This window comes from Sesamum indicum, linkage group LG2, assembly GCF_000512975.1.
Source record: "Sesamum indicum cultivar Zhongzhi No. 13 linkage group LG2, S_indicum_v1.0, whole genome shotgun sequence".
Classification (NCBI taxonomy): Eukaryota; Viridiplantae; Streptophyta; class Magnoliopsida; order Lamiales; family Pedaliaceae; genus Sesamum; species Sesamum indicum.
This window is the reverse complement of record NC_026146.1, coordinates 3744067-3753541: the sequence shown is the minus strand read 5'-3', so window position 1 is coordinate 3753541 and position 9475 is coordinate 3744067. Positions and strand designations below refer to the sequence as shown.

At 36.7% G+C, this 9475-nt stretch overlaps 1 protein-coding gene across 1 annotated transcript; it reads left to right on the top strand.

Moving 5' to 3' along the window:
- LOC105178857 (polyadenylate-binding protein 3) lies at positions 5130 to 8778 on the top strand. Its single transcript, XM_011102418.2, has 7 exons — positions 5130 to 5579; positions 5934 to 6709; positions 6832 to 6909; positions 7046 to 7135; positions 7649 to 7936; positions 8053 to 8274; positions 8370 to 8778. Exons 1-7 carry the CDS (start codon positions 5288 to 5290, stop codon positions 8580 to 8582), a joined length of 1959 nt encoding a protein of 652 aa, XP_011100720.1. The 5' UTR covers positions 5130 to 5287; the 3' UTR covers positions 8583 to 8778.

The following is a 9475-nucleotide window of genomic DNA, read 5'->3' as shown; positions in this document are numbered from 1 at the left end:
AGGGGATGCATTCAACTTTTTCAACAAGGAGGATAAGGCCGCTGTCCTTGGTCCCGCATGTACAGGGGGAGGGGGCTCGATGATCTATTATTTTGGGAAAGACCAAGCATGAGGAGGGAGGACAAAAAAATAACTATTCTTTCAATGTTTGGGAGGATGAGGATAGAAGAACCCTTTTTTGGACTTTTTGAAACGATACCATTTAGCAAAGAGATGAGCAGTTATAGGATGACTATGGAAATGAAGAACTATAAAAAAACTGGCCAAAACCTTAAAAGAATTTGGAGCCAACTAATTTAGAGGAACTTGAAAAATATGTGCAACCTCAGAATAAAAAAGAGGAATAGGAAAACATAGACCCGATCGGAGTTGGACAGCAAAAAAATATAAACAATTACGAAGGGATGGAAAGGGGTACTTGTCGGGAAGGGGGTATATACAACGAAAGCAGGAGGGACATGGAATTCTTGAAGGAGCTGGTCTGTGAGGATGTTCGCAGGGTGGAAAGCCCTCAGTCTGTTGGCGAAGAGGAGCCCTCTCCTCCTCTCCCTCCTCCACTAGAGGGACTACTCCCTCCTCTTCTCATGAAGGAGACCCAGACACTTTATCCTCAGAGGAGGACTCAGGAGTCCCTGCCTCCTCAAATGGGGACCTTACCCTCTCCTCCTCAAGGGAAGAACCCTCCCCTTTGTTCTCCCCCTCTTCCTCGTCCGTGTCCTCATCATTAAATGGCGGGCAGCAGAGGTAGCCTGCCTCAGGCTCCTCCTCTAGCCCTTTCTAAAACAAGGCAAAATAGGGTCCGCCCTCTTGGAAGTTGCCTCCGAGGGATCATTGTTGAAGAAGATCTCTTTGAGAAAGTGCACAGACGCACTGGAAGAAGACATTTTTCGAAAGACGTATGAAACTCTAAGGAAACTAAGAGAAAATACTTACAAACTAAGAGGAAGACTAGAGGGAAATCCTAGTGCTTCAAAGAAAACTTTTTGAAAGAGGAGGAGGGAGGAAATCGAAAGGCTGCTAATGGAGGAGTTCTTAACTCAGGTCCTTGATAACCGCTAGAGTGAGGGTGGTTACCACGCGCGTGGAAATAGGTTACCAGACGTGGGTGCTGCAGTTGCCTAAATAACGCCCCCCCCTGCCATAATTACGGCCGTCAAATCGGCCTGACAAAAAGCTGAGAATACACTTTCCCCAAGAGTCTGCAGGAGGTCACGAGAAAAGCCGGCACTAGGCTAGTGAAGACGGGTCCCTCCTTCCTAGGTTATAAGGAGCCCTACTTCAAAGAGTTAGGAAACATCTTCCTTCTTTACAGACGGCTCCTACTCTAAGGAGTCAGGAGGCATCCTTCCTCCTTAGAGTGGGGGGACTAAATGAAGGGTCTAGGCCAAAAGAAATTGGCCCAAGTCAGGCCCGCTAGCCTAGGAGAGAGTTCGCCCACCCAATGGTGCTGAGCTTAGCTTAGGAAGAAAGCACCCTGCAGCAGGTTCGGCCCAAAAGGGAAGCCCACTAGGTTAAGCCCAAGAAGGAGCCCACCACATCGGTATTTGTCCAAGAAAGAAGCATGCCTCATCAAGATTAGACCAAGAAGGAGGCCCAGTACGAAGGCCTACAACACCTTCCCAAAGCCGGTCCAAAAGAAGGAAGGTACCCTCAAAAAACTGGACTCCTCAGCCTAGGAAGCCTCCTTGCAAAGGCAAGAGTCTTCATGAAGAACGAGTTCTCCCTTATCCAAAGACGTGTTGCTCAAAAAAGGGATAAGATGCGATCTTATCCACCAAAATCCTGTCTTCCTTCTCAGATACACAACTCTCTCTAGAGTCCCTGCGAAGAGGGGCTCCTCCTCTATAAATATGGGTGGCACCCCTCAATAGACCACCCCTCAACATTCTGAGAAGTCTCTCGCTGCTACTCTGCCATTCTAAAATTTGTGATCTTACTTACGAAATCCTTATTTCTACCACGATTTCTCGTTATAATTTATTTTTATATTTATTTTTATTAAATCCGGACTAACTTAAGCATCGAAGTACTAACGTGTTGTTTTGCATGTCCCTAAAGTGCTTTCACCAATTAGCCCAAATCCGACATCAAGATCCAAGGACTCTGGACTCGTGCTAAAATCGCACGCATCAAAAATATTAAATAAAAAACTCATAATATTATAAATAAAAAATAATAACCACTAATTAATTAATTATATTATTAAATATAATATAAAAAAATAAAAAAATAATAATAAAGGTGCCAAGTCGTTAGTAGCACTAATACACCCGCACTTTAAAAAAATTCAAAAAATAGGGAGTTGTTAGTAGCACTATCGATTCTCCTCAGTCTTGCAACTATATCCTATTTTGGGGTATAGTTGTAATTTTTTTATATATAGTATTGTAAAAATAACTCTAAAAATACTCATATGAATACTTTCCACCCTAAATATTAAAATTTTATTTTTTATATTTTGTTTTTTAATCACCACAATCACACGTCCAATCATAACGGGACTAGCAATCTAACCACATTTAGTGCAGGTACGTGATTTAAACTCTTATTATATTCATTGATTTTGAATGAGAGTGAATAAAAACAAAAACTAATAATTGATCAAAATTAATAAAATGGATTAAGTTTAAATGTGTGTGGATAAAAAATTATTTATAGAAATGATTAATCGAAAAAAATAATTATTTTTTAAAAAATTAAGCAATTTATATCCTGAACCCTTCATATTTTATCAATTGAATTCATTATATTAAAATTTGAGCCTCAATAAATAATATGAAAAATTACAACGAGTTTCTCTAAAAAATTTTATAATTACAAAATACCTTTCTAATTTTAATGATTATCCAACGATTATCTAATCTGTTAGTCTCCTTTGGCATTCTATCTATTTTTTTTCAGTAAATTGACCAAAATGCTTTTTTGGTCTATGAATTATAATGGTATTTATTTTTTAAATTTTTTTATAAACTAAGTGAATAATTTTTTTAAATTATTCATTCACCTCATCTGATTTTTTATAATTTTAAATTAAAAAATAATAATAATACAAAAAAGACAAAATTGAAAATTTCATTAAAGGAATCGAATCAGCATGGGAACACGGCTGAAATGTAAAAAATACAAAATTAAAAGCAAATAATGCATAAAAATCAAGATCAAGGAGCGTACCTTGATTTTTTCGGATATTCGATGTATTAAACATATGAAAAAAAAAAAGAAAGAAAGAAAAAATCGAGTGCATAACACTTGTTTTCTCATCCAATCGGCAACACACGTAGATCTCCTCTCCTATGTTCGGTCGTGCAAAGCCTCAACATAGAGACTCTCTAAATGCGTCCATACCAAATTTTCTTGAGATGGAGCGACGAATTTTTCCTTGAAAAAATGGAGAAAAACGGCTAGGGTTAGTCTAAAGAAGATTGAGAAGAAATGGAATGAAGAGAAAAAGAATAGGAAAACCTCTACACTGTGTTTGGTTTTATGTTTTCGTATTTTTCAAAACGAGACAAAACACAATCAATATTTATTTTTGTGTTTTTACACTTTATTTGTGTATTTTTTCATTTTTCAACTTTTTATGTATAATATATATACACTTATATATATAATATAAAAGAGACATAATTTGACAATAAATTGTGATTTTTGTCTAAAAAAAATACAATATTAAGCATACAATATTTATATATATAAAAAAGATATAATTTTATAATAAACAGTGATTTTTGTGTCTCAAATTCCAACATCAAACCTACACCACTTATTTTAAAATATTTAAAATTACCTCAAAATACAAATTGAAACATGTCATCTATTTTCAACATACACTTATTCATCTCTATTTTTCTCTCTCTATCTCCAAAACACAGAACAAAATACTCAAACCATAAATCCAAACACTATATTATTCTTTTAGCGAACTTACATATCTCCACCAACTTTCCGTAATCTATCCACTACTCTATATATCTGCATTATGCACGTTTTTCCTCACTTCAAAACAAGGTAAATTGACCTAAACGATGTCAACGTGGGTTGAGGTTTCCTTGCACTTTGATCGGGCTCGATTAATTTGTCCAATAATTGAATCCATATATTATTTCTTGTTGGATTTATTATTTAATTTAATTAAATAAAATACCCAACAAGAAAAACTTAAGTGAATATTTAATCTAATCAAACCAGTTTAATTAATTAAGCCCGAAATAAATAATTAGTCTAACCAATTATTTCTAACCCAAATTTAATTAATGAAATACCCAACAAGAAAAACTTAAGTGAATATTTAATCTAATCAAACCAGTTTAATTAATTAAGCCCGAAATAAATAATTAGTCTAACCAATTATTTCTAACACAAATTTAATTTTTGAATCCAAACCACTAAGGCCTCATTTACTTCTCTGGACTGGGCCAGGTATTTGGCTCAATCTTTGTTTTGATGTTCGTCCAACGTTAGTAGTAAGCACAACAAACACTTAAGTCATTCACGAATATTTATTTTATTCATCATAATAATATTATTTTAATAAAGATTGACGAATAGTAGTTAATTCAATCGATTTTCTAGTCATTTATTCTAATATTTCAGACATTTATTTAAAAATTACATAATTTTATAAAATATCAGTAATATTGATAATTTTTTAAATAATAAAAAAATATTCAAAATTATATTAAATTTCAGAAAAAAAAAAAGTCGTTGTAGTTTACTATAAATGATATTGAGAGTAAAAAGACAATATTTTGTGTACTATATATTTCTTAATTAATTGATGAAAACCAAAGGAAAGCGCACGTGCGGAATGCAAGAAAACAAAACCCGAATGCCACGTCACACGTGCCGCATCACAAACGTCGCAGTTCTTTACTTTGAACCGGTTCACAACGATATCCCCACCCAAGCAACTGTAATCGTCTAGAATCTCAACCCCCTCTACACCCAACACAAGGGTGGTACCTTCCGAACTCTGAACTACTATCTATAAAATACTCAACGGTCAAACCCGAAGTACAACTCGTTTAAATCCTAACTGAGAACAGACGGGTTTTCCTTCTCAACTCTTGCCATCTATATATAAAGCGGCGACAGGCAATCACTTTCTTCTCTTACCTTTCTCTCCTCTCATCACTCAGATTCTCAGAGAGGGATAGAGATACACATTGTGTGCGTATATAGCGATAGATATAAGGATTATATACGTATATAACTATACGTATTTTTCTACATTACTACTTCCAATTATTGATCTTGATTGTTTGATTGAGTTATTTTTCGGATTCACATGGCGGCGATGGCGGTTCCCCCAGTGGCGATGCAGGCGCAGTCGGTTGGGAGTTTGGTGGCAGCCGTTCCGCCTCTGAATCAGGGTGCAGTGGTTGGAGGAGGAGCGGCGGGGGTAATGTTCCCGAACTCGGCGCTGTATGTAGGTGATCTGGAGGCGACGGTGGATGAGAACAAACTGTATGATCTGTTTAGTCAGGTGGCGCCGGTGGTTTCCGTTAGGGTTTGCAGGGATCAGACTCGTCGTTCCTCGCTCGGATACGGCTATGTCAATTTTAACACTCCTATGGAAGGTGATCATCATTGATCAAATCTATGTTCTATTTGTTTTTCTTTTCTGATTATTGTTGTTTATTTCGTTTTGTGTTAAAACGTGGTTGCATGCATGTGAAATTGTACTTTATGTTGGAATTTTGTGTTTTTAGAGTAATTACAATTTGAGTGAGTTGTTGAAGTAATTATTTTGATACGATAATCTCTTTACTTCAATTTTTTTTTTCTCTATTCTGAATTTCAATTTTTTTATGTCCGTGTGTTGTGTCCCTGAATATACTAACATTGTGGCAACAATGACAATCTATTGATACTTTTTTGCAGATTTTCATTATGAATCTGTTTCTTAATTATTTCATGTTGACATTATGCAGCTTCTAATGCGAGGGATGTTTTGAACTTTACCCCTGTCAATGGAAAGCCTATAAGGATTATGTTTTCTCATAGAGATCCTAGCCTCAGGAAAAGTGGATATGCTAATCTGTTCATTAAGAACTTGGATCCTTCAATAGACCATAAGGCACTTTATGAAACTTTTTCTGCCTTTGGAAATGTGCTTTCTTGCAAGGTTGCTGTGGACACTAATGAAAATTCAAAGGGCTACGGGTTCGTGCAGTTTGATAAGGAGGAAGCTGCACAAACTGCAATCAAGCGATTAAACGGCATGCTGATAAATGATAAGCAGGTCTATGTTGGTACTTTTGTTCGTCGACAAGAAAGGAATCAAGCAAAAGGATCTCCAAGATTTACGAATGTTTATGTGAAAAACCTTTCTGAAAGTACTACTGAGGAGAACCTTAAGAAAATGTTTGAAAAGTTTGGTCCTATCACTAGTGCAGTAATTATGAAAGATCCAAATGGCAGATCCAGATGCTTTGGCTTCATTAATTTCGAAACTTTTGATGCTGCAGCTGCTGCAGTTGAGAATTTGAATGGATCCTCATTAGACGACAAGGTACTGTATGTTGGAAAAGCTGAAAAGAAAGCTGAAAGGGAGGCAGAGTTGAAAGCCAAATTTGAACGGGAGAGAAGCAGTAGATTTGAGAAATTAAAAGGCGCTAACTTGTACTTGAAAAACCTTGAAGATAGCATAAGTGATGAAAAGCTGAAAGAGTTATTCTCAGAGTTTGGAACCATTACGTCATGCAAGGTATCGGACATTGTATTTTTGCTGAGAGTAGTTTCTATTTACGAATGATATCTAATATTAACAACTTTTTCGTTTTTACTCTATTATCACCTTTTTTTACTTCTTGTTGTTATGTTCTTTAGCTCATGCGTGATCCAAATGGAGTGAGCAAGGGCGCAGGTTTCGTGGCCTTTTCCACCCCTGAAGAAGCTACAAAAGCTGTAAGATACATTTCTGCTTTTGGATTTTCAATTTCTAAGTCTCCGCGTCCTTGCTTTTTCTGGTGAGGTTTGTTTTCATGAGTTCTTCCTATTTTATATGTTGAAAGCCATTTATGTTATGTTTTAATACTTACAGTTGAATGAAATGAATGGGAAGATGATAGGAAGAAAACCGTTATATGTTGCAGTAGCTCAACGCAAAGAAGAAAGGAAGGCTTGGCTGCAGGTGATGCCTTGGCTTTTCCTTGATGTCATTCATTTGTATTAAGAACACTACGTACGTAAAATCAATACAATAAGGAAAGTTTTGTTCTAATCATTTCTATATTATACCATCTGTGGTAAAAATAATATGTGTTCACCTTTTGTTTCCAATTGCATCTTCTGTTACTTATTGTAATTATAAATTTGCATAGACTTGTAATTATAAATTTGCATAGACATGTATGTGTCTACGCTTGTATTCATGGTTATACATCATGACTTCTTTACGATTAAAGTTTCTTAAGGATGGTGTTTAGATGATGGGCTTATTTTTTGTGCTTCTAGAGCATCGAAATCTTCTACTCTGTTGTTTTGTGCTTCTTGAGCATTGAAATCCTCCACTTCTTTGAGTGTTTGGCCTATAAAATTTCAAAAGAACCCTCTTAGCTTTTCCATGGTAGCATATGAGCTTGAGTTTGTGAGGCTGCATGACATTTGTTTGTAGCTTCATAATAACATTTTTTTTTCTGTCCAGGCACATTTCGCTCAGATGCGAACACCTGGTACAGTGTCACCTTTGCCAGGAATTCCGGGATTTCACACCAGCGCACCAAGACTTGCTCATCAGCAGCTTTATTTCGGCCAGGTTGGTCCTGGACTTATCCCTCAAGCTCCTGCATATGGATTTCAGCAGCAGTTGCCTGGACTACAGTCAGGTGTTCCGTCCAATTTTGTCATGCCATACCAACTTCAGCGACAAGGTCAGTCTGGACAGCGAATGGGTTCAAGAAGAGGTGGAAATCCTCAACAGCAGCAACAACAGGTTCGTCATGTTTGCTAACTTCGCACTTGGGAAATGTATATCCATTCGATGTTTATCATTTCTTATGGACTATATGGCCGTATCTCTAATGACGAAGCATTAATGGTCTGATGCAGCGCAACTCAAATCAAGGCCTGAATAGATACATGGCAAATCCACGAAACGGTGCCAATCCATCAGTGGTTCCTCAAGGTCTAATGGGGCCAATGGTGCCACTGCCTCTCGACTCATCTGCAGTTCCAGGAACTACTGCCTTGGAGATGCCGCTCTCAGTTCCGTTATCCAGATCAACACTCGCTTCAGCTTTGGCTTCTGCTACTCCAGAGAATCAGCGCATGGTTAGTCCAATTTTCGTCTGTTCTTTGCAACCATGAATATATTACACTGTGGTTATCCATTCTTAAACTTGACGAGCTATGCTTAAATTGTGCAGATGCTAGGCGAACAGCTTTATCCACTTGTGGAACGACTCGAGCCCAATCATACAGGAAAGGTAACCGGGATGCTGCTAGAGATGGACCAAACAGAGGTGCTTCACCTCATCGAGTCTCCCGATGCACTAAAGAAGAAAGTCGTAGAGGCTATGGATGTGCTTCGTCTAGCAGCGTCGGGCTCCGCCATTGGTGATCAACTCACCTCCTCTTAAGCTTCTAAGGGTGCTTTTTATTCTATTTGCTCGGATTTATGTCCGAGAATGAATTTATTTTGTAGGCTTTGAGCTAATGTTAGAGTTATTCTTCGAAAATTTGGGTCCCTTTTCAGTTGTGTTCAGTGACTAGACGTTGTATTTATGTTCTTTTCAATTCTTTTGGACTCAAAAGTTATTTAGAAAATAAATGAAGAATTAATGGCTTATTTGTCTCGTTTCGTGATGCTGTTTGTCAATCATCTTTTAAACGGTGAAAAAATTAGCTCAAATTGGTTGAATTGCCACCCCAAATAGCAATACAACTTCTCCCCATGTGTAATTCGTGGTCTCATCGAACAACATCTTGCTTCTTGTTGATAAGAGTAAAATTTGAGAAAAAGAACCAGATGTATCAAAAAACTTCAGGAATGTATTTTTCATATAACGAATCACCGAGTATACTTGGTCTCTAGGAAGAGTTGAATAGGACTGAAATACTACAAATTATATGCCTGTAGTATAGTTGTCAATGAATGTGATCCGAAGAAGGTTTGTGATCCCAAAGACCAGGACAATTATAGCTTGGGAATCAAATGGTCGAAACCTTGAGCAGTCAAAGAGCAACAGAAAGACGGTGAAATGTATTCAAACTACTAAATTATAAGAATATACAATGGATTTGTTTGGTGATACTTCAACTCGTTATCATTGGATTTTGACTTCCCATTTCAAGCATTTCTTCCAAAAGGATTTATTTTCATTTTCACTAACAATTATATAGTTTTTTTTTTCCACCACATTTATAACATCATACACTTGAGTATTACTTGCGGACATATAATCAAATGGATATAACTTTAAAAATGAAAATCAATATAGTAAAAGTGAAAATCGAGGATAATATAATAGAA